Source organism: Eleutherodactylus coqui, chromosome 3 (assembly GCF_035609145.1).
Source record: "Eleutherodactylus coqui strain aEleCoq1 chromosome 3, aEleCoq1.hap1, whole genome shotgun sequence".
Lineage (NCBI taxonomy): Eukaryota > Metazoa > Chordata > Amphibia > Anura > Eleutherodactylidae > Eleutherodactylus > Eleutherodactylus coqui.
In genome coordinates, this window is record NC_089839.1 from 308,280,505 (window position 1) to 308,305,110 (window position 24,606).

General features: G+C 49.6%; 1 protein-coding gene across 1 annotated transcript; it reads right to left on the reverse strand.

Moving 5' to 3' along the window:
* Window positions 1–1,617: 1,617 nt before the first annotated feature.
* Window positions 1,618–10,264, reverse strand: GNG5 (G protein subunit gamma 5). The gene is made up of 3 exons (XM_066597857.1): window positions 10,108–10,264; window positions 8,656–8,794; window positions 1,618–3,580 (listed from the first exon to the last, which is right to left on the reverse strand). The coding sequence occupies exons 1-2, from the start codon at window positions 10,186–10,188 to the stop codon at window positions 8,669–8,671; spliced, it is 207 nt and encodes a 68-aa protein (XP_066453954.1). The 5' UTR covers window positions 10,189–10,264; the 3' UTR covers window positions 1,618–3,580; window positions 8,656–8,668.
* Window positions 10,265–24,606: the final 14,342 nt, after the last annotated feature.

The following is a 24,606-nucleotide window of genomic DNA, read 5'->3' on the forward strand; positions in this document are numbered from 1 at the left end:
AGGCCGCCTGCATAGGGCCAGATTTGCATTTAACTGCTGGTATTGTTTCCCCAATAGTATGTGATTTGCCACATTGCGCTATAGGAAGCAAGGAGGCCTTTATCAGCATTGAGAGCAGATTTTCCAAATATCTTGCCTACCGTGCTGCGGTTCTCAAACTTTGACTTTAAACCTTGGAAAAATGAAATAGGCTTACCCACTGTGAATGCATTTTTGCAAGGTGATCACTCAGTCATGAAGGCTTTATAGCTTCATTCAAAAATGCCTTTACACAAACAAGACAAGCTACCCATTTATAGAAGGGATGAATCCGTATTTCAAGTACTCATTTGAATGTTGACACCATTTTTTTATAGTATGGACTGCTTATGTCGCTCTATCATATGATATGACTTTTATAACGCCATGACTCCGCTACAGATCAATCTTACTGAACAACCTAGCCTGCTGTATTTCATATTACCGCTGATTGGCTGGAACTTTCATTTGGTTGGGTCTCTGGGAGTTGTAGTTTATATCAGTGTTCTGAAGAAACTTGGTGTCCATGAAGACCACAACTCCCAGAGACCCACACAAGTGACCGTTTGAAACAGTTCCAGCCAATCAGTGGCATTATGGATTGCAGTGGGTTAGGTTATCCAGTGTTAGCTGTAGTGGAGTCATGGAGATATTAAAGTCAGACATTATATGATAAAGGCACGCTGGCTCCACCCAACTCCAATTACATGGAAGGAATTCATATGGAAATAATTGCCTCAGTTTTCACCGATTGTTTTTGGACAGATAAGATGAAAACAGGAGGTATCCTTACTAAGTTTTAGAAAAATGTAGTTACTAGACAGAATAAATAAAACAAAGCAAACATAGAACGCTCCCCTGCCCTTTTCCTTCCACCGCCCCCTTGAGAAATAAAAACGCCCTCCGGGGGCAATAACGCGCATATTGAGAACCACCGCTCTAGTACCCCATGGTACTGCCTATAACTTGGGGAAGGTGCAATTCAGATGGGCATGGAGGTTCTAGTACCCTGTTGTACCGCCTCTAGCTTGGATACAAAATGTTATACAGGTTCTGTATGATATCCTATTGCATAATCGCTCCACATTTGCTGTAACTGAGTCTCTAGATCGTGCTAACATGTAGACTATAAGAGTTGGTATCCCAGATGGTCCCATATATATATTTTTTTTCTATTGCCGACCGGGCAGCCATGGAAGTGTGAATGCTGTAGTTTACCAACTGGTTCTAACAGTCTGGTCAGACGCTCCTCTATACTGGTGGTCTGTAGGGGGCGTCCTGAGCCTGGTCACCTTGTGTGTCCCCATCCACTGGTCCCAACACCTCATAACAGTCTGGTCAGACGCTCCTCTATACTGGTGGTCTGTAGGGGGCGTCCTGAGCTCGGTCACCTTGTGTGTCCCTATCCACTGGTCCCAACACCTCCAAGCAGAAGATGATGTCACTACACACAAGGAGCCTCCAAGAGCCTTTTATAGGCCAAACTCATTTACAGATCTGCCTGAGATGGAACTTCTCCTGAGGGTGGGATTGTTTTTTGGCAGAACACGTAGTTTTGACACAGATTATAAACAACGGATCAAGAAGCCAACAAGACGCTTCTGGTTAGACAGTTTAATAAAGCTTTGCTGAAAAGTGTAGAAACATTTAATGTTAAAGTTTACAAAAACACAACCATACAAGTTGGAGACGTCGGTGAAGTTGTCACATTCAGGTCTACTGATGGTTTCCTGCTTACAAGTAACTCATTTACAAACTATGGAAAACCACTAAGAAAAGCTCCAATGTAGAGCCCTCCTCTAGTCGTAGCGAGCGGCGGGGATGGCGATACATTGACCACAGCGGGGCCAGATCTTGGGGAAGGCTGTCCAGGTGAAGGAGGAAACCAGGGAAGTCAGCAGCGCTCTGCAGGCCACCCTCGGACTGGATCCACTGCAGGTCCTTACAGCCCGTTCACACAGATGGGATATTTTAACAATATATCATTTGCATTTCCAGTGTGGAACTTACCCCCTATGCAGTACGCAATGCAGGAATATTCCACTAAACCAAAGGCTACATTCACACGGGTGAGCACGTTATAGTGCATCCCCCCCCCCACCCCGATGCAAGGCGTTTATTCAAAAACATCTCGCATTCGCTTCTGTGAAGTGTTCCTCAGACACGTCAGAGGACTGCAAGTGTTTAGCATTGGTTTTAATGGGAAACATCACAGCACTTGCACGCCCTGTGAGGTCTTTAAAGGTCCCATGTAAAAACAACATTAGAAGATAGAATATGTAGTATTGTGGTGGGGGGTGAGTCGGTGGAGGCGGGATCACTCATGTTAATAAGTCCATTCAAAGAATGGATCTTGTTTTCGTGGGTCTTGTGAGATTCTCACCCGAGTGAATGTGGCCTTACAGAAAAGGAGTTTTCCTCTCATGACTTGCTTCACAGCCCCTCTATACTTCCTGGCTGCTGCAGCCGATCACTGGCTGCAGCAGCGACTGCCTATAGTCAGCGAGTTACTGCAGCAGTCACATCCTTCCTGGTGGCCGCTGACCGGACCAAGAGGTGGTGAAGCAGTTGTAAGTCATGGGGAAACACTTAGATCTAAAGCTCATGCATGTGAATAAGTCCTGCCTGCAGTGCATGATTGGGAGCGGGCCCATTACAACCACCAATGGTCTTTTTTACACTTTCCTCTTAAAATTAACATTCTGGTCCAATTTCTGAAGAGGTCAGTAACTCATCTAAGTCAATGGCATGCAAAAAGAGTGGGGAGAGACATGACACGATATGACATCTATGCGCCCAGTTTGGAGAATTGGTCCTTTTTGCACACAAGGAAATAGACGACGCGATTATAAACCGGACTGTGCGGCACAAACAAACATGGATTAAAGTTGGTTCATCTCTAAGACAGATCAGAGTTGGACAGGTGTGAACGAGACCCTCGGAGATCCGGTATTCCTGCACCTAGAACACATCCAGAATATTCCAATGGAGTTCAGCATTACCGACACATTAGAATTCTTCTTGCTCTTTGCTTCTCCACCGACTTCCCGCCATATTGGTGTTCGATTCCAGCACCAAAGATCACATTAAAGTTTGCACAACTAGAGGAACTAAGATGATAAAGCCGCATTCAGACAGCCGTAACACAACCACAAGATGGTGGCCGTATTGTGGTGTAACCCCGGACCTCACGCAGCCGCCCAGAACCCAACGGATGACCGCAGAGCCCTCCGCTCATCCGCGCCCGGCTCAGTGAAGCTGCAGCCACAATACGGACGGCATCACGTCCCTGTCTGAATGCGGTCTACGGCGGCGCTACATCAACCCAGACTGAGGAGAACGTAAAAGGGAACATTTATTGTGATTAGTCACCAGTGTATAAAATCTCTTAAAAAGATAAGAAAACGAAAGTGACGGCGAACAGCTGACGACGCAGAGGTAGATGTTAAACTTCTGTTGATAGCAACGTACAATAGAAAACTTGGCACATCCCGGGGACGACGGTGTAGAGTTATACCGGGCCGTTCCTGCACAACCACGTGTGATCCAGCTAAGGTTACATCTAGAAAGAAGCAGAGAAAGGAGAACATGTGAGTCAAGTTCAGGTACCAAGTCTGGAGAGCCCCCTCCCAAGAATCTGGAGGGCCTTCATACATACAAGAGCAGACAGAAGGCTCAAAGTCTAACAGGGCCCATTAACACCTCTGCCATGCGATGGGTCAGATGAGCGCTTCTGCCCTTTGTTTTAGCAATCAGTGGGAGTCTCCACACGTACCCCACACTGATCAAAACTAGAATAAGTTATAAGCTTGCAAGAAAGTCAGTAAAGCCCCACTTACACGCAACGATTATCGCTCAAACGATTGCTTTTGAGTGATAATCATATGTAAAAACTTCCATCTTTCACTCTTCGCCTGAATGATGATTTTTAGGTGAGCATAAAATCCATCGTTCAGCCAGGGAAAAGATAAAAACAGACCATGCGCTGTGTTCTGCATGGCAGCGGCTGATTACATTATATTTAGCTGACAGCACGTGCGAAAACAAAGGCACTGTATGCAGAGAACAGACCACATGCTGTGTTCTGCAAGCAGCTCCTGGAGGTTCCTTTACATGCAAATGAAGCTGATAAAGTGCTAATGGGCATTAGTGCCCATTAGTACTTTATGCAAAGTGATCACCGAAACTGTCAATCTTTCAATCATTTGAAAGATTGTCTTTGCATTGTAAGTGAGCCTTCACACTTTACCCCTTAGTTTCCAGCCGAGTGATTTTACTTTGTCACATTGCAAGTCCCCGATCTGATGACAGCAGACTTGTTTATTTTGGGACAAGTTCTATATTTTAATAGCCGCACTCTGGGGGTCCATATAATGTGTTGTAGGACTCATTACATTTTTGGGTGAAATATGAAAAAACATCCAGAATATCCAATATTGTATTGGGGGTTTTGTTTCTGCAGCGTGATTACAGCGATACCGGGTTTATAGAGAGGTTTAAAAAAATGTAACCACAACTTATGTACAATAAAGACATTTATAAAGAAAAGGCCGACCTACTGTGGGAAGAGCTGTACCCCAAATTGGTACCAATAAAAGCTACACGTGACTTTTGGATTGCTTTTTATTACTATCTTTGGGAGGCAAACAAAAGAAAAGCCAATTCTGCTGTCGCTTTAAGTATTTTTATGGCGCTCATGATGAGATATTTACTGTCTGGGTCGTTATAAACGCAGTAATGTGTGTGGCTTTAAAAGTGTTTGGGGGTTTTGTATCTAGTTAAATTAGGTGTCCCGGTCAGTAGACCAAAAACATAGGTGGTCGTAATGGATCAAGAGTCAAGTGTGTAACCTGATCTGTGTAATAAAGGCATTTAAAAAAAAAAAAATTAGGTGTTCCCGGCTGTCAGTAACCAAACAAGCCACCACCTTAAAGAGGTGTATGTGCAGGTTTAAAGCCCATCAATGAGGTCAGTAAGGTGGCGTATTGGTCACTGAGGGGTTAAGGGTTCATAATAATATATATATATATATATATCACACACACACACACACACTATCTGTAACAGCGACTCCACTCCACCCAATTAACATCACTTTTAAGCTGCACCCATTTACATTAAAGGGGTATTCTGGCCATTTTTAAACTGATGCTCCATCCTCTGGAAAGGGCCATCAGTAGCCGATCGCCCATTCGGGACCCCCATCCATCATCCGATTGTCTGGCCGGCTGTCAGTGTAGTTGGCCGGACATCAGCGGACGGGCAGGGCAAGGGAGCGCCAGCGTAGCTCCTGGTGAAAGCATTAACCCCTTAGTGAGAGCCCTATCATGCTGTTGCAGGACGTGTATGGAGGGAGGTAGCGGCGCTATCTCCCTCCATACAGCGCGGGCATCAGCTGTTTATTACATCTGACACCCGCGGGCAATAGCTGCGCTCGGCCGGTCGCGGCTATTAACCCTTTAAATGCCCCAAACGCTGTTCGGGGGTCCCGCACGGCCCCCCCGCGGTGAGATCGGGGGATCCGTGCAGGTGTCATGGCAGCCGGGGGCCTAATGAATGGCCCCAGGGCTGCCTTAGCAGACTGCCTATCAAGCCATCCACACAGGGTGGTTTGAAAGACTGCCTGTAAAAAAGCAGTATGACGTAATGCTATAGCATTACGTCATACTGCAGGAGCGATCAAAGCATCGCATGTTAAAGTCCCCCAGGGGGACTTCAAAGTAAAGGAAAAAAAATAATCATAAAGTTTTTTTAATTGTTTAAAAAAAAAAGTTACAACAGTTTAAATCACCCCCCTTTTGACAAATCAATTATTAAAAAATCTAAATCATAAAATAAAAATATGTATTTGGTATCGCCGCGTCCGTAAAAGTCCGATCTATCAAAGTAGTGCATTATTTTTCCCGCACGGTGAAAGTCGTCTGAAAAAATAAAAAAATTTAAAAAAATAAAGAATGCCAGAAATACACTTTTTTAGTTACCCTGTCTCCCAGAAAAAAACGCAATAAAAAGCGATCAAAAAGTCGTATGTATTCCAAATTGATACTATCAGAAACTACAGGACATCCCGCAAAAAATGAGTCCTTGCACAACTAAGTTGCCAGAAAAATAAAAAAGTTATCGCGCGCACAAAATGACCGCAGAAAATAATTGAAAAAAATTAAATATCTTAAAAAAAATACAAGTACTACAGCAAAAAAAATACTATAAAAGTTTGGTATCGTAGCAATCGTACCGACCCATAGAATAAAAATATCAGGTCGTTTTGGTTGTAGTTTGTGCGCCATAGAAACAGGACGCACCGAAAATGGTGGAATGTCGTTTTTTTCCCCATTTCTCTCCGCTAAGAATTTTTTAAAAGTTTTTCAGTACATTATATGGTACAATAAATAGTGGCATTGAAAAATACAACTCGTCCCGCAAAAAAAACAAGCCCTCATACAGCGACGGCGATGGATAAATAAAGGAGCTACGATTTTTTAAAAGGGAGTAGGAAAAAACAAAAATGGAAAAAAGCAAAAAAGCTCCGTCACTAAGGGGTTAAGAGCCGCTGCTCCTCTTTATGGTCAGGACGTCCGCTTGTGACCCCAAGAGGTGCAGGAAGTGTAATAGAAGCGAGACACCCCAACCTCCTGCCCATCCGCTGATGAGGACACCCAGCCCTCTACACTGACCACAGGCCAGACAAGCAGCTGACTGACCGGTACCCTGAGCGGCGGGTCCCAGTCAATCAACTAGTGATGACCCATCCCAGAAAAAAAAACACCCACAATACCCTTTAAGCAATTATTTTGCACTCATTAGGCCAACATGTTCACAAAACACCAAGTGGTGGGAAGACTCCCCAATAAGACCCTTTATAGAGGAGCAGTGAACCCCACTATACATCAAGTGTTCAAGTCTTCCCAAAAGGGAAAGAGATAAGCTGCTGCTCCCCAAGACGCCCTCAATGGCAGACGTTGGGGGCAAAAAGGACCTGGCACGCTGGATTTTAACTCTAGGGCAGTCTTATCCCTTCTCTTTGAAATCAAATGCATTGTCTGACAGCTATTGAGGTACCCCGTCTACAGGTTCATGCCGCCCGAAACACAAAGATATGCCCGCTGCCCCTCACCAGATATGCCCGCTGCCCCTCACCAGATATGCCCGCTGCCCCTCACCAGATATGCCCGCTGCCCGCATATAAATTAGATTCTGAAAGGATTTTAGAACAAACACTTTAAAGTTGGACTTGAGTCCCGGAGGTGGGCCGCGGCGGGCTCTCCCCATCTGCGTATAGAGAGCCGTCAGCCACCAAGCAGCGGGCAGGGAGAGCCCTGTGCGGCCCACCGCTGACTCAGAGCACTTCAGCCAAACTGTAAAGGGTTTTCATGCTGAAATCCCGCAGCGTTCCACAACATTTACATGGGGGCAAACCTGTCTGGGGTCAGGCAGGCAGATCTCTGCAGGGGACTTGAACCCACGACCCTATGATCCTACACTGCAGTACCCCTATACTACACTGCAGTACCCCTATACTGCAAGGTATCATCACTAACAGCAGTTAGAGGCCGCGGCTGACCGGACACCGTTCTCTGGCATCACGGGAATTCTGCGGCATCTACAGTAGCGGCAAAATGGAAGAGATTTAGAATCTCTCACCTACAAGCTGCAGATTAACATGCGGAGCACAATCCCATCAGATGCCAATCTTATGGCCGTTTACACTGCAGGATTTACATCTTCACAAGGAGGGAGTGACTGCCGCAATAAAACCCACGTCACAATCCACACCCAGTTCTGTCGGTTCAGATGCAGGTTTGTTGCTGCAGATCAGGATAGGTGACTGACCACTAGAGGAGCCGCCAGGGCAGCATCAGGGACCCGACAGGCGGGGCTTAAAGAGGAGGTCGGGGTGCGGGACAGTTTATATTCAAATGGATCCAAATCTGTTAACACAATAGAAGCAGTAACAGATCCCCGGCGATCCACCGCTGCAGCCCTGCCCTCCTGCCTGTCTGTCTGTTCTCATGGCATCGCTGCTCGGATGCCAGGAGCCTTCATGCCAGGAGAGCAGCACCCAACCGATGCAGCGGTCAGATGGGAGCCATTCAGACCGGGACGGCGGTGGAGCGGCAGCGCCGGGGGAGGGGCAGCGGCAGGTATTGTTTTAACAGATTTAGATACTTTTTTTAAACAGTCTCCAGCCGACTTGATACATTTCTCCTCACAAGCATGTGACCGTGGATGCAGCTGCAGCCTACATAACTGACAAGTTTCTATGGACTGCCATAGCAATCCAAGGGCCACAAGAGGGCCCCACATCATACAAGGCCCCCCTGAGATCTTCACAGTAACTTTTCAAGAAAGCTTTTGCAAAGGGAGAAATAGTAACCACTGAGTGACTCCCACGCCGGGGGCTCAAAGCTCAGGAGGATTAAACCGCTACATGGCAGCAAGTCACAAAATCAAGCACGGTTCTGGCCTTGTGTGACCAGACCCCCGCCACCAGCTGCCAGCGACCAGACCCCCACCACCAGCGACCAGACCCCCACCACCAGCTGCCAGCGACCAGACCCCCACCACCAGCTGCCAGACCCCCGCCAGCAGCTCTAAGTAATTTTTGCCCCGCTGACTTCTAGGACTCCAGACACTTACCATAGAGAGAAAGTTACAGGAAAGAGCAGACTTTGGGGGGCCGGAAGGGGTTTGTGCTGGAGGAGATCCCGGTCAGTAAGGGGTCGTGTTGTGCATTCTGCATACAGAACTGCTTCAGATCGGCCGCCGCCTGGGAGACCTGCGGGACAAGAAACGGCATTCAGCAAGATACATCATGGCCGCCGGTCAGTCCCATACGGGATACAAGACTCCGGATCCCTTGTGGCAGATTGGCGCATTGACTGTGACCCTGTGACACGTACAGAGCAGACAGCCGCAGTCAGACAAGTACCGGAGAGACAGCCAGCGCTACGGGGCCCCAGCCATGTCGGCTCCATTCCTTCCAGGTAGTGAGACCTTCATGTGGACAGTAAACGCTGCAGACTTTCCACGGCGTTTACCTACAAGGCGCGGGAACGAGAGCCGGCGGGTCCCTCCGCCCCTCCGATGGCTTCTGCTACGCAAAACCATGAAGTTTGAACAACGCTGCGATTTACGAGTGCGAAGTCCGTTAATACCGCCGAAACGCCGCAGATCGTGTCCATAGAGAAAAACAACATAACACATCGTAATCCGCAAAAACACCGCACAAATATACAAGAGCCACAGAACTGGGGAATCCCTGCGCCCGGCAGGAAAGGGGAATCCCTGAGGCCAAACAGCAAAACCGGGCGCCATAATGGCGGCCATCTCTCCTGCGGACGTCACAGCGGTTGCCATTAACCAGTTAGATGCCGCTCTCACTTCCGTCAGCAGACGCCCAGACGGAGTGCGGCCGATCAGCGCCAAGAACCTGTTAACGCTCCCGCTTCCCGGATGGCGGCACGGCTACAATAAGAGGAGATCACCGGAGTTTCGCAGGGAGGACTGCCTGTGAAGAGGCTGTGCCACGATAAAAGGGTCTGACGGCGGGGGTCCGCCACCGATCCCAAAGACCCCCCAGAGAGCAGCGTTTCCATGGCAACTTGTACTCCGCAGTCTCCTTGAAACAAACGGCGCAGCGGATGGACTTCTGCTCCAGTCATGCCAGCACCTTCAGGACCCCCAGTCCGGGACCACAGGGGTCCCGGCAGTCAGACCCCCCATTATATACCGGCACAACCCTTTACTGGGGTCCGGCAGCGCCAATAATATCACAGCTTGTTTTTTTTCCCCTGCTGCTATGACAACCAAAAATTACAGAAAATCCAGAGAGAAAACGTCAGGAAGGTTGGGGGAGGGGAAGTAGGAAAAGCGCACAATGTGAAAGGCTGTCAATACACGAGCGGGGCCCTCTGGGTAGAGATACAGGTTACACCCCTCTTGGGGGGTCTCTATCTATATAGTGCGCCCCTATAGGGCACCTCCGTATATAACGGCTGGCCGCTCCCCTCCCCCACTGCCGGCAGGAAGTTTGCGGTCTTTGTACTTCTGAGTTCCCGGACCCGCTATGTGCTTGGAGCGCCTTCTCACCTTCACCCGGTTGATGCCGGCCTCCACCCGCAGCTGCTGCACCACCTTCTTCATAGCGGACACGTTCGCGGTTCCCGACATGTCGGCTGCAAACTTTCCGCCCAACTTTTCCGCTGTAGTACTCCCCAAGGCCGGCACTGCGCATGCGCTTTATCGCGCCCCTAGCGGAGGGACAGGGGCGGGGCAGGGCGCGCGGCCACACTGGAGGCTTCGGGGCGGCGCAGGAAAGGGCGGGAAGCGCGTCGTGTGTGTGAGGGGGGAGATGGCGGCCTGTGTGAGGGGGGTGAGGGCGGCCTGTGTGAGGGGGGAGATGGCGGCCTGTGTGAGGGGGGAGATGGCGGCCTGTGTGAGGGGGGTGAGGGCGGCTTCTTCTCGTTTTCTGAGGGATGCTTTGTTGCTTCTCATCAGGGCAGATAAGACTGAGCTCCTCAGCAGAAACACCGTCTGACCGGCGTTATATGGGTGAAGATCTAGAAGGTTCTGTGGAGGATCTCAGTGGTGGATCACTGTGGAGGATCTCAGTGGTGGATCTCAGTGGTGGATCTCTTCCTGTGGTAGATCTCTTAGATCTCGCTCTGGTGGGGATGATATTTTCCCCCTGTATAAATAGTCATAAAATAAATCTACTGTATTAAATCTTCCCTTTTTGTCCTCATTTCTGTATGCGGGTCGATCATAGACTGAATAAAGCCGACTATATATACACGGCGGCGCGGGCGCTGCCTTAACCCTTAACATACCTGCAGTTCGGTGCGCCTCGCAGAGCTTCATGGACATTGTTTGTGTGTAATGATGGTGTATTTGCAGGGGAACGCATGGCGGTACAACAGCCGCTGTCACAGGTGTTCAGAAAATGCCGCGTCTAAAACCGCAGTGTTTTACCGTAAATTCACGTGGCATTTTTAAACACGTTACAGCGTTGAACGCATGTGTGATGTCGGCCTTAGCATGCAGGCACCATGTTTCTATCAATGTCTGAACAACGGAAGGAGGGGCGCAGCATGGATCACCTCAACATTCTTATGCCAGCGCCTCTCATTGACAACCTCATAGTGATAGTGTCCTCTTAATACCAATAGTGCCCTTCGGTGACCTCACAGTAATAGTGCCCCTAAGTGACCCCTCACAGTAATAGTGCCCCTAAGTGACCTCACAGTAATAGTGCCCCTCAGTGACCTCACAGTAATAGTGCCCCTCAGTGACCTCACAGTAATAGTGCCCCTCAGTGACCTCACAGTAATAGTGCCCCTCAGTGACCCCTCACAGTAATAGTGCCCCTCAGTGACCCCTCACAGTAATAGTGCCCCTCAGTGACCCCTCACAGTAATAGTGCCCCTCAGTGACCTCCTCACAGTAATAGTGCCCCTCAGTGACCTCACAGTAATAGTGCTCCTCATTGACCCCTCACAGTAATAGTGCCCCTCAGTGATCTCACAGTAATAGTGCCCCTCAGTGATCTCACAGTAATAGTGCCCCTCAGTGACCCCTCACAGTAATAGTGCCCCTCAGTGATCTCACAGTAATAGTGCACCTCAGTGACCCCCTCACAGTAATAGAGCCCCTCAGCGACCTCCTCATAGTAATAGAGCCCCTCAGTAACCTTACAGTAATAGTGCCCTTCGGTGACCTCACAGTAATAGTGCCCCTAAGTGACCTCACAGTAATAGTGCCCTTCGGTGACCTCACAGTAATAGTGCGCTCAGTGACCTCACAGTAATACCTCACAGTAATAGTGCGCTCAGTGACCTCACAGTAATAGTGCACCTCAGTGACCTCACAGTAATAGTGCCCCTCAGTGACCTCACAGTAATAGTGCGCTCAGTGACCTCACAGTAATAGTGCACCTCAGTGACCTCACAGTCATACCTCACAGTAATACCTCACAGTAATACCTCACAGTAATAGTGCGCTCAGTGACCTCACAGTAATAGTGCGCTCAGTGACCTCACAGTAATAGTGCCCCTCAGTGACCTCACAGAAATAGTGCGCTCAGTGACCTCACAGTAATAGTGCACCTCAGTGACCTCACAGTAATAGTATCCTCTCAGTGACCTCACAGTAATAGTGCACCTCAGTAACCTCATAGCAATAGTATCCTCTCAGTGCCCCCCTCACAGTAATAGTGCACCTCAGTGACCTCACAGTAATAGTGCCCCTCAGTGACCTCACAGTAATAGTGCACCTCAGTGACCTCACAGTAATAGTGCGCTCAGTGACCTCACAGTAATAGTGCGCTCAGTGACCTCACAGTCATAGTGCCCTTCAGTGACCTCCTCAGAGTAATAGAGCCCCTCAGTGACCTCACAGTAATAGTGCCCCTCATTGACCTCCTCACTGTAATAGTGCCCCTCAGTGACCTCACAGTAATAGTGCCCTTCAGTGACCTCCTCACAGTAATAGTGCACCTCAGAGACCTCCTCACAGTAATAGTGCCCCTCAGTGACCTTCTCACAGTAATAGTGCACCTCAGTGATCTCACAGTAACAGTGCACCTCAGTAACCTCCTCACAGTAATAGTGCCTCTCAGTGACCTCCTCACAGTAATAGTGCTCCTCAATGGCCCCACGGTAATAGTGCGCTCAGTGACCTCTTCACAGTAATAGTGCACCTCAGTGACCTCACAGTAATAGTGCACCTCAGTGACCTCTTCACAGTAATAGTGCACCTCAGTGACCTCACAGTATTAGTGCCCCTCAGTGACCTCACAGTATTAGTGCCCCTCAGTGATCTCACAGTAATAGTGCACCTCAGTGACCCCCTCACAGTAATAGAGCCCCTCAGCGACCTCCTCATAGTAATAGAGCCCCTCAGTAACCTTACAGTAATAGTGCCCCTCAGTAACCTCCTCACAGTAATAGAGCCCCTCAGTGACCCCTCACAGTAATAGAGCCCCTCAGTGACCTAACAGTAATAGTGCACCTCAAAGACCTCCTCACAGTAATAGTGCCCCTCAGTAACCTCCTCACAGTAAGAGCCCCTCAGTGACCTTCTTACAATAATAGTGCCCCTCAGTGACCTCACAGTATAGTGCACCTCAGAGACCTCCTCATAGTAATAGAGCCCCTCAGTGACCTTCTCACAGTAATAGTGCCCCTCATTGACCTCCTCACTGTAATAGTGCCCCTCAGTGACCTCACAGTAATAGTGCACCTCCGAGACCTCCTCATAGTAATAGAGCCCTTCAGTGACCTTTTCACAGTAATAGTGCCCCTCAGTGACCTCACAGTAATAGTGCCCCTCAGTGACCTCACAGTAATAGTGCACCTCAGTGCCCCCCTCACAGTAATAGTGCCCCTCAGTGACCTCACAGTAATAGTGCCCCTCAGTGACCTCACAGAAATAGTGCGCTCAGTGACCTCACAGTAATAGTGCACCTCAGTGACCTCACAGTAATAGTATCCTCTCAGTGACCTCACAGTAATAGTGCACCTCAGTAACCTCATAGCAATAGTATCCTCTCAGTGCCCCCCTCACAGTAATAGTGCACCTCAGTGACCTCACAGTAATAGTGCCCCTCAGTGACCTCACAGTAATAGTGCACCTCAGTGACCTCACAGTAATAGTGCGCTCAGTGACCTCACAGCAATAGTGCGCCTCAGTGCCCCCCTCACAGTAATAGTGCACCTCAGTGACCTCACAGTAATAGTGCGCTCAGTGACCTCACAGTCATAGTGCCCTTCAGTGACCTCCTCAGAGTAATAGAGCCCCTCAGTGACCTCACAGTAATAGTGCCCCTCATTGACCTCCTCACTGTAATAGTGCCCCTCAGTGACCTCACAGTAATAGTGCCCTTCAGTGACCTCCTCACAGTAATAGTGCACCTCAGAGACCTCCTCACAGTAATAGTGCCCCTCAGTGACCTTCTCACAGTAATAGTGCACCTCAGTGATCTCACAGTAACAGTGCACCTCAGTAACCTCCTCACAGTAATAGTGCCTCTCAGTGACCTCCTCACAGTAATAGTGCTCCTCAATGGCCCCACGGTAATAGTGCGCTCAGTGACCTCTTCACAGTAATAGTGCACCTCAGTGACCTCACAGTAATAGTGCACCTCAGTGACCTCTTCACAGTAATAGTGCACCTCAGTGACCTCACAGTATTAGTGCCCCTCAGTGACCTCACAGTATTAGTGCCCCTCAGTGATCTCACAGTAATAGTGCACCTCAGTGACCCCCTCACAGTAATAGAGCCCCTCAGCGACCTCCTCATAGTAATAGAGCCCCTCAGTAACCTTACAGTAATAGTGCCCCTCAGTAACCTCCTCACAGTAATAGAGCCCCTCAGTGACCCCTCACAGTAATAGAGCCCCTCAGTGACCTAACAGTAATAGTGCACCTCAAAGACCTCCTCACAGTAATAGTGCCCCTCAGTAACCTCCTCACAGTAAGAGCCCCTCAGTGACCTTCTTACAATAATAGTGCCCCTCAGTGACCTCACAGTATAGTGCACCTCAGAGACCTCCTCATAGTAATAGAGCCCCTCAGTGACCTTCTCACAGTAATAGTGCCCCTCATTGACCTCCTCACTGTAATAGTGCCCCTCAGTGACCTCACAGTAATAGTGCACCTCAGTGCCCCCCTCACAGTAATAGTGCCCCTCAGTGACCTCACAGTAATAGTGCACCTCAGTGCCCCCCTCACAGTAATAGTGCACCTCAGTGACCTCACAGTAATAGTGCGCTCAGTGACCTCATCAAAGTAATAGTGCACCTCAGTGACCTCACAGTATTAGTGTCCCTCAGTGATCTCCTCACAGTAATAGAGCCCCTCAGTGACCTCACAGTAATAGTGCACCTCAGTGACCTCTTCAAAGTAATAGTGCACCTCAGTGACCTCACAGTATTAGTGCCCCTCAGTGATCTCCTCACAGTAATAGTGCACCTCAGTGATCTCCTCACAGTAATAGTGCACCTCAGTGACCCCCTCACAGTAATAGTGCACCTCAGCGACCTCCTCATAGTAATAGAGCCCCTCAGTGACCTCACAGTAATAGTGCCCCTCAGTGACCCCTCACAGTAATAGTGCCCCTCAGTGACCTCATAGTAATAGTGCACCTCAAAGACCTCCTCACAGTAATAGTGCCCCTCAGTGACCTCACAGTAATAGAGCCCCTCAGTGACCTTCTCACAGTAATAGTGCCCCTCAGTGACGTTACAGTAATAGTGCACCTCAGCGACCTCCTCATAGTAATAGAGCCCCTCAGTGACCTTACAGTAATAGTGCCCCTCAGTAACCTCCTCACAGTAATAGAGCCCCTCAGTGACCCCTCACAGTAATAGTGCCCCTCAGTGACCTAACAGTAATAGTACACCTCAAAGACCTCCTCACAGTAATAGTGCACCTCAAAGACCTCCTCACAGTAATAGTGCCCCTCACTGACCTCACAGTAATAGAGCCCCTCAGTGACCTCACAATAATAGTGCCCCTCAGTGACCTCACAGTATAGTGCACCTCAGAGACCTCCTCATAGTAATAGAGCCCCTCAGTGACCTTCTCACAGTAATAGTGCCCCTCATTGACCTCCCCACTGTAATAGTGCCCCTCAGTGACCTCACAGTATTAGTGTCCCTCAGTGATCTCACAGTAATAATGCCCCTCAGTGACCTCACAGTAATAGTGCACCTCAGTGACCTCTTCAAAGTAATAGTGCACCTCAGTGACCTCACAGTATTAGTGTCCCTCAGTGATCTCCTCACAGTAATAGTGCACCTCAGTGACCTCACAGTAATAGTGCACCTCAGTGACCTCTTCAAAGTAATAGTGCACCTCAGTGACCTCACAGTATTAGTGCCCCTCAGTGATCTCCTCACAGTAATAGTGCACCTCAGTGATCTCCTCACAGTAATAGTGCACCTCAGTGATCTCACAGTAATAGTGCACCTCAGCGACCTCCTCATAGTAATAGAGCCCCTCAGTGACCTCACAGTAATAGTGCCCCTCAGTGACCCCTCACAGTAATAGTGCACCTCAGTAACCTCCTCACAGTAATAGTGCCCCTCAGTGACCTCACAGTAATAGTGCACCTCAAAGACCTCCTCACAGTAATAGTGCCCCTCAGTGACCTCACAGTAATAGTGCCCCTCAGTGACCTCACAGTAATAGAGCCCCTCAGTGACCTTCTCACAGTAATAGTGCCCCTCAGTGACGTTACAGTAATAGTGCACCTCAGAGACCTCCTCATAGTAATAGAGCCCCTCAGTGACCTTCTCACAGTAATAGTGCCGCTCAGTGACCTCTTCACAGTAATAGTGCCGCTCAGTGACCCCTCACAGTAATAGTGCACCTCAGTGACCTCTTCACAGTAATTGTGCCCCTCAGTGACCTCACAGTAATAGTGCACCTCAGTGACCCCCTCACAGTAATAGTGCACCTCACAGTATTAGTGCCCCTCAGTGACCTCACAGTAATAGTGCACCTCAGTGACCTCTTCACAGTAATAGTGCCCCTCAGTGACCCCCTTACAGTAATAGTGCACCTCAGCGACCTCCTCATAGTAATAGAGCCCCTCAGTGACCTCACAGTAATAGTGCCCCTCAGTGAACCCCTCACAGTAATAGTGCACCTCAGTGACCTCACAGTAATAGTGCCCCTCAGTGAACCCCTCACAGTAATAGTGCACCTCAGCGACCTCCTCATAGTAATAGAGCCCCTCAGTGACCTCACAGTAATAGTGCCCCTCAGTGAACCCCTCACAGAAATAGTGCACCTCAGTGAACCCCTCACAGTAATAGAGCCCCTCAGTCACCCCCTCACAGTAATAGTGCACCTCAGCGACCTCCTCACAGTAATAGTGCACCTCAGCGACCTCCTCACAGTAATAGTGCCCCTCAGTGACTCCCTCACAGTAATAGAGCCCCTCAGTCACCCCCTCACAGTAATAGTGCCCCTAAGTGACCCCTCACAGTAATAGTGCCCCTCAGTGACCCCCTCACAGTAATAGTGCACCTCAGCGACCTCCTCACAGTAATAGTTCCCCTCAGTGCCCTCACAGTAATAGTGTCCCTCACTGACCTCACAGTAATAGTGCCCCTAAGTGACCCCTCACTGTAATAGTGCCCCTCAGTGACCCCCTCACAGTAATAGTGCACCTCAGCGACCTCCTCACAGTAATAGTGCACCTCAGTGACCTCACAGTATTAGTGTCCCTCAGTGATCTCCTCACAGTAATAGAGCCCCTCAGTGACCTCACAGTAATAGTGCACCTCAGTGACCTCTTCAAAGTAATAGTGCACCTCAGTGACCTCACAGTATTAGTGCCCCTCAGTGATCTCCTCACAGTAATAGTGCACCTCCGTGATCTCCTCACAGTAATAGTGCACCTCAGTGACCCCCTCACAGTAATAGTGCACCTCAGCGACCTCCTCATAGTAATAGAGCCCCTCAGTGACCTCACAGTAATAGTGCCCCTCAGTGACCCCTCACAGTAATAGTGCCCCTCAGTGACCTCATAGTAATAGTGCACTTCAAAGACCTCCTCACAGTAATAGTGCCCCTCAGTGACCTCACAGTAATAGAGCCCCTCAGTGACCTTCTCACAGTAATAGTGCCCCTCAGTGACGTTACAGTAATAGTGCACCTCAGCGACCTCCTCACAGTAATAGAGCCCCTCAGTGACCTTCTCACAGTAATAGTGCCCCTCAGTGACGTTACAGTAATAGTGCACCTCAGAGACCTCCTCATAGTAATAGAGCCCCTCAGTGACCTTCTCACAGTAATAGTGCCGCTCAGTGACCTCTTCACAGTAATAGTGCCGCTCAGTGACCCCTCACAGTAATAGTGCACCTCAGTGACCTCTTCACAGTAATTGTGCCCCTCAGTGACCTCACAGTAATAGTGCACCTCAGTGACCCCCTCACAGTAATAGTGCACCTCACAGTATTAGTGCCCCTCAGTGACCTCACAGTAATAGTGCACCTCAGTGACCTCTTCACAGTAATAGTGCCCCTCAGTGACCCCCTTACAGTAATAGTGCACCTCAGCGACCTCCTCATAGTAATAGAGCCCCTCAGTGACCTCACAGTAATAGTGCCCCTCAGTGAACCCCTCACAGTAATAGTGCACCTCAGTGACCTCACAGTAATAGTGCCCCTCAGTGAACCCCTCACAGTAATAGTGCACCTCAGCGACCTCCTCATAGTAATAGAGCCCCTCAGTGACCTCACAGTAATAGTGCCCCTCAGTGAACCCCTCACAGTAATAGTGCACCTCAGTGAACCCCTCACAGTAATAGAGCCCCTCAGTCACCCCCTCACAGTAATAGTGCACCTCAGCGACCTCCTCACAGTAATAGTGCACCTCAGCGACCTCCTCACAGTAATAGTGCCCCTCAGTGACTCCCTCACAGTAATAGAGCCCCTCAGTCACCCCCTCACAGTAATAGTGCCCCTAAGTGACCCCTCACAGTAATAGTGCCCCTCAGTGACCCCCTCACAGTAATAGTGCACCTCAGCGACCTCCTCACAGTAATAGTTCCCCTCAGTGACCTCACAGTAATAGTGTCCCTCACTGACCTCACAGTAATAGTGCCCCTAAGTGACCCCTCACTGTAATAGTGCCCCTCAGTGACCCCCTCACAGTAATAGTGCACCTCAGCGACCTCCTCACAGTAATAGTGCACCTCAGTGACCTCACAGTATTAGTGTCCCTCAGTGATCTGCTCACAGTAATAGAGCCCCTCAGTGACCTCACAGTAATAGTGCACCTCAGTGACCTCTTCAAAGTAATAGTGCACCTCAGTGACCTCACAGTATTAGTGCCCCTCAGTGATCTCCTCACAGTAATAGTGCACCTCCGTGATCTCCTCACAGTAATAGTGCACCTCAGTGACCCCCTCACAGTAATAGTGCACCTCAGCGACCTCCTCATAGTAATAGAGCCCCTCAGTGACCTCACAGTAATAGTGCCCCTCAGTGACCCCTCACAGTAATAGTGCCCCTCAGTGACCTCATAGTAATAGTGCACCTCAAAGACCTCCTCACAGTAATAGTGCCCCTCAGTGACCTCACAGTAATAGAGCCCCTCAGTGACCTTCTCACAGTAATAGTGCCCCTCAGTGACGTTACAGTAATAGTGCACCTCAGCGACCTCCTCATAGTAATAGAGCCCCTCAGTGACCTTACAGTAATAGTGCCCCTCAGTAACCTCCTCACAGTAATAGAGCCCCTCAGTGACCCCTCACAGTAATAGTGCCCCTCAGTGACCTAACAGTAATAGTACACCTCAAAGACCTCCTCACAGTAATAGTGCACCTCAAAGACCTCCTCACAGTAATAGTGCCCCTCACTGACCTCACAGTAATAGAGCCCCTCAGTGACCTCACAATAATAGTGCACCTCAGTGACCTCACAGTATAGTGCACCTCAGAGACCTCCTCATAGTAATAGAGCCCCTCAGTGACCTTCTCACAGTAATAGTGCCCCTCATTGACCTCCCCACTGTAATAGTGCCCCTCAGTGACCTCACAGTAATAGTGCCCCTCAGTGACCTCACAGTAATAGAGCCCCTCAGTGACCTTCTCACAGTAATAGTGCCCCTCAGTGACGTTACAGTAATAGTGCACCTCAGAGACCTCCTCATAGTAATAGAGCCCCTCAGTGACCTTCTCACAGTAATAGTGCCGCTCAGTGACCTCTTCACAGTAATAGTGCCGCTCAGTGACCCCTCACAGTAATAGTGCACCTCAGTGACCTCTTCACAGTAATTGTGCCCCTCAGTGACCTCACAGTAATAGTGCACCTCAGTGACCCCCTCACAGTAATAGTGCACCTCACAGTATTAGTGCCCCTCAGTGACCTCACAGTAATAGTGCACCTCAGTGACCTCTTCACAGTAATAGTGCCCCTCAGTGACCCCCTTACAGTAATAGTGCACCTCAGCGACCTCCTCATAGTAATAGAGCCCCTCAGTGACCTCACAGTAATAGTGCCCCTCAGTGAACCCCTCACAGTAATAGTGCACCTCAGTGACCTCACAGTAATAGTGCCCCTCAGTGAACCCCTCACAGTAATAGTGCACCTCAGCGACCTCCTCATAGTAATAGAGCCCCTCAGTGACCTCACAGTAATAGTGCCCCTCAGTGAACCCCTCACAGTAATAGTGCACCTCAGTGAACCCCTCACAGTAATAGAGCCCCTCAGTCACCCCCTCACAGTAATAGTGCACCTCAGCGACCTCCTCACAGTAATAGTGCACCTCAGCGACCTCCTCACAGTAATAGTGCCCCTCAGTGACTCCCTCACAGTAATAGAGCCCCTCAGTCACCCCCTCACAGTAATAGTGCCCCTAAGTGACCCCTCACAGTAATAGTGCCCCTCAGTGACCCCCTCACAGTAATAGTGCACCTCAGCGACCTCCTCACAGTAATAGTTCCCCTCAGTGCCCTCACAGTAATAGTGTCCCTCACTGACCTCACAGTAATAGTGCCCCTAAGTGACCCCTCACTGTAATAGTGCCCCTCAGTGACCCCCTCACAGTAATAGTGCACCTCAGCGACCTCCTCACAGTAATAGTGCACCTCAGTGACCTCACAGTATTAGTGTCCCTCAGTGATCTCCTCACAGTAATAGAGCCCCTCAGTGACCTCACAGTAATAGTGCACCTCAGTGACCTCTTCAAAGTAATAGTGCACCTCAGTGACCTCACAGTATTAGTGCCCCTCAGTGATCTCCTCACAGTAATAGTGCACCTCCGTGATCTCCTCACAGTAATAGTGCACCTCAGTGACCCCCTCACAGTAATAGTGCACCTCAGCGACCTCCTCATAGTAATAGAGCCCCTCAGTGACCTCACAGTAATAGTGCCCCTCAGTGACCCCTCACAGTAATAGTGCCCCTCAGTGACCTCATAGTAATAGTGCACTTCAAAGACCTCCTCACAGTAATAGTGCCCCTCAGTGACCTCACAGTAATAGAGCCCCTCAGTGACCTTCTCACAGTAATAGTGCCCCTCAGTGACGTTACAGTAATAGTGCACCTCAGCGACCTCCTCACAGTAATAGAGCCCCTCAGTGACCTTCTCACAGTAATAGTGCCCCTCAGTGACGTTACAGTAATAGTGCACCTCAGAGACCTCCTCATAGTAATAGAGCCCCTCAGTGACCTTCTCACAGTAATAGTGCCGCTCAGTGACCTCTTCACAGTAATAGTGCCGCTCAGTGACCCCTCACAGTAATAGTGCACCTCAGTGACCTCTTCACAGTAATTGTGCCCCTCAGTGACCTCACAGTAATAGTGCACCTCAGTGACCCCCTCACAGTAATAGTGCACCTCACAGTATTAGTGCCCCTCAGTGACCTCACAGTAATAGTGCACCTCAGTGACCTCTTCACAGTAATAGTGCCCCTCAGTGACCCCCTTACAGTAATAGTGCACCTCAGCGACCTCCTCATAGTAATAGAGCCCCTCAGTGACCTCACAGTAATAGTGCCCCTCAGTGAACCCCTCACAGTAATAGTGCACCTCAGTGACCTCACAGTAATAGTGCCCCTCAGTGAACCCCTCACAGTAATAGTGCACCTCAGCGACCTCCTCATAGTAATAGAGCCCCTCAGTGACCTCACAGTAATAGTGCCCCTCAGTGAACCCCTCACAGTAATAGTGCACCTCAGTGAACCCCTCACAGTAATAGAGCCCCTCAGTCACCCCCTCACAGTAATAGTGCACCTCAGCGACCTCCTCACAGTAATAGTGCACCTCAGCGACCTCCTCACAGTAATAGTGCCCCTCAGTGACTCCCTCACAGTAATAGAGCCCCTCAGTCACCCCCTCACAGTAATAGTGCCCCTAAGTGACCCCTCACAGTAATAGTGCCCCTCAGTGACCCCCTCACAGTAATAGTGCACCTCAGCGACCTCCTCACAGTAATAGTTCCCCTCAGTGACCTCACAGTAATAGTGTCCCTCACTGACCTCACAGTAATAGTGCCCCTAAGTGACCCCTCACTGTAATAGTGCCCCTCAGTGACCCCCTCACAGTAATAGTGCACCTCAGCGACCTCCTCACAGTAATAGTGCACCTCAGTGACCTCACAGTATTAGTGTCCCTCAGTGATCTCCTCACAGTAATAGAGCCCCTCAGTGACCTCACAGTAATAGTGCACCTCAGTGACCTCTTCAAAGTAATAGTGCACCTCAGTGACCTCACAGTATTAGTGCCCCTCAGTGATCTCCTCACAGTAATAGTGCACCTCCGTGATCTCCTCACAGTAATAGTGCACCTCAGTGACCCCCTCACAGTAATAGTGCACCTCAGCGACCTCCTCATAGTAATAGAGCCCCTCAGTGACCTCACAGTAATAGTGCCCCTCAGTGACCCCTCACAGTAATAGTGCCCCTCAGTGACCTCATAGTAATAGTGCACCTCAAAGACCTCCTCACAGTAATAGTGCCCCTCAGTGACCTCACAGTAATAGAGCCCCTCAGTGACCTTCTCACAGTAATAGTGCCCCTCAGTGACGTTACAGTAATAGTGCACCTCAGCGACCTCCTCATAGTAATAGAGCCCCTCAGTGACCTTACAGTAATAGTGCCCCTCAGTAACCTCCTCACAGTAATAGAGCCCCTCAGTGACCCCTCACAGTAATAGTGCCCCTCAGTGACCTAACAGTAATAGTACACCTCAAAGACCTCCTCACAGTAATAGTGCACCTCAAAGACCTCCTCACAGTAATAGTGCCCCTCACTGACCTCACAGTAATAGAGCCCCTCAGTGACCTCACAATAATAGTGCACCTCAGTGACCTCACAGTATAGTGCACCTCAGAGACCTCCTCATAGTAATAGAGCCCCTCAGTGACCTTCTCACAGTAATAGTGCCCCTCATTGACCTCCCCACTGTAATAGTGCCCCTCAGTGACCTCACAGTAATAGTGCACCTCCGAGACCTCCTCATAGTAATAGAGCTCTTCAGTGACCTTTTCACAGTAATAATGCCCCTCAGTGACCTCACAGTAATAGTGCACCTCAGTGACCTCTTCAAAGTAATAGTGCACCTCAGTGACCTCACAGTATTAGTGTCCCTCAGTGATCTCCTCACAGTAATAGTGCACCTCAGTGACCTCACAGTAATAGTGCACCTCAGTGACCTCTTCAAAGTAATAGTGCACCTCAGTGACCTCACAGTATTAGTGCCCCTCAGTGATCTCCTCACAGTAATAGTGCACCTCAGTGATCTCCTCACAGTAATAGTGCACCTCCGTGATCTCACAGTAATAGTGCACCTCAGTGACCCCCTCACAGTAATAGTGCACCTCAGCGACCCCCTCACAGTAATAGTGCACCTCAGCGACCTCCTCATAGTAATAGAGCCCCTCAGTGACCTCACAGTAATAGTGCCCCTCAGTGACCCCTCACAGTAATAGTGCCCCTCAGTGACCTCACAGTAATAGTGCACCTCAAAGACCTCCTCACAGTAATAGTGCCCCTCAGTGACCTCACAGTAATAGTGCCCCTCAGTGACCTCACAGTAATAGAGCCCCTCAGTGACCTTCTCACAGTAATAGTGCCCCTCAGTGACGTTACAGTAATAGTGCACCTCAGAGACCTCCTCATAGTAATAGAGCCCCTCAGTGACCTTCTCACAGTAATAGTGCCGCTCAGTGACCTCTTCACAGTAATAGTGCCGCTCAGTGACCCCTCACAGTAATAGTGCACCTCAGTGACCTCTTCACAGTAATAGTGCCCCTCAGTGACCTCACAGTAATAGTGCACCTCAGTGACCCCCTCACAGTAATAGTGCACCTCACAGTATTAGTGCCCCTCAGTGACCTCACAGTAATAGTGCACCTCAGTGACCTCTTCACAGTAATAGTGCCCCTCAGTGACCCCCTTACAGTAATAGTGCACCTCAGCGACCTCCTCATAGTAATAGTGCACCTCAGTGACCCCCTCACAGTAATAGTGCACCTCAGTGAACCCCTCACAGTAATAGTGCACCTCAGCGACCTCCTCATAGTAATAGAGCCCCTCAGTGACCTCACAGTAATAGTGCCCCTCAGTGAACCCCTCACAGTAATAGTGCACCTCAGTGAACCCCTCACAGTAATAGAGCCCCTCAGTCACCCCCTTACAGTAATAGTGCACCTCAGCGACCTCCTCACAGTAATAGTGCACCTCAGCGACCTCCTCACAGTAATAGTGCCCCTCAGTGACCCCCTCACAGTAATAGAGCCCCTCAGTCACCCCCTCACAGTAATAGTGCCCCTAAGTGACCCCTCACAGTAATAGTGCCCCTCAGTGACCCCCTCACAGTAATAGTGCACCTCAGCGACCTCCTCACAGTAATAGTTCCCCTCAGTGACCTCACAGTAATAGTGTCCCTCACTGACCTCACAGTAATAGTGCCCCTAAGTGACCCCTCACTGTAATAGTGCCCCTCAGTGACCCCCTCACAGTAATAGTGCACCTCAGCGACCTCCTCACAGTAATAGTGCACCTCAGTGACCTCACAGTATTAGTGTCCCTCAGTGATCTCCTCACAGTAATAGAGCCCCTCAGTGACCTCAC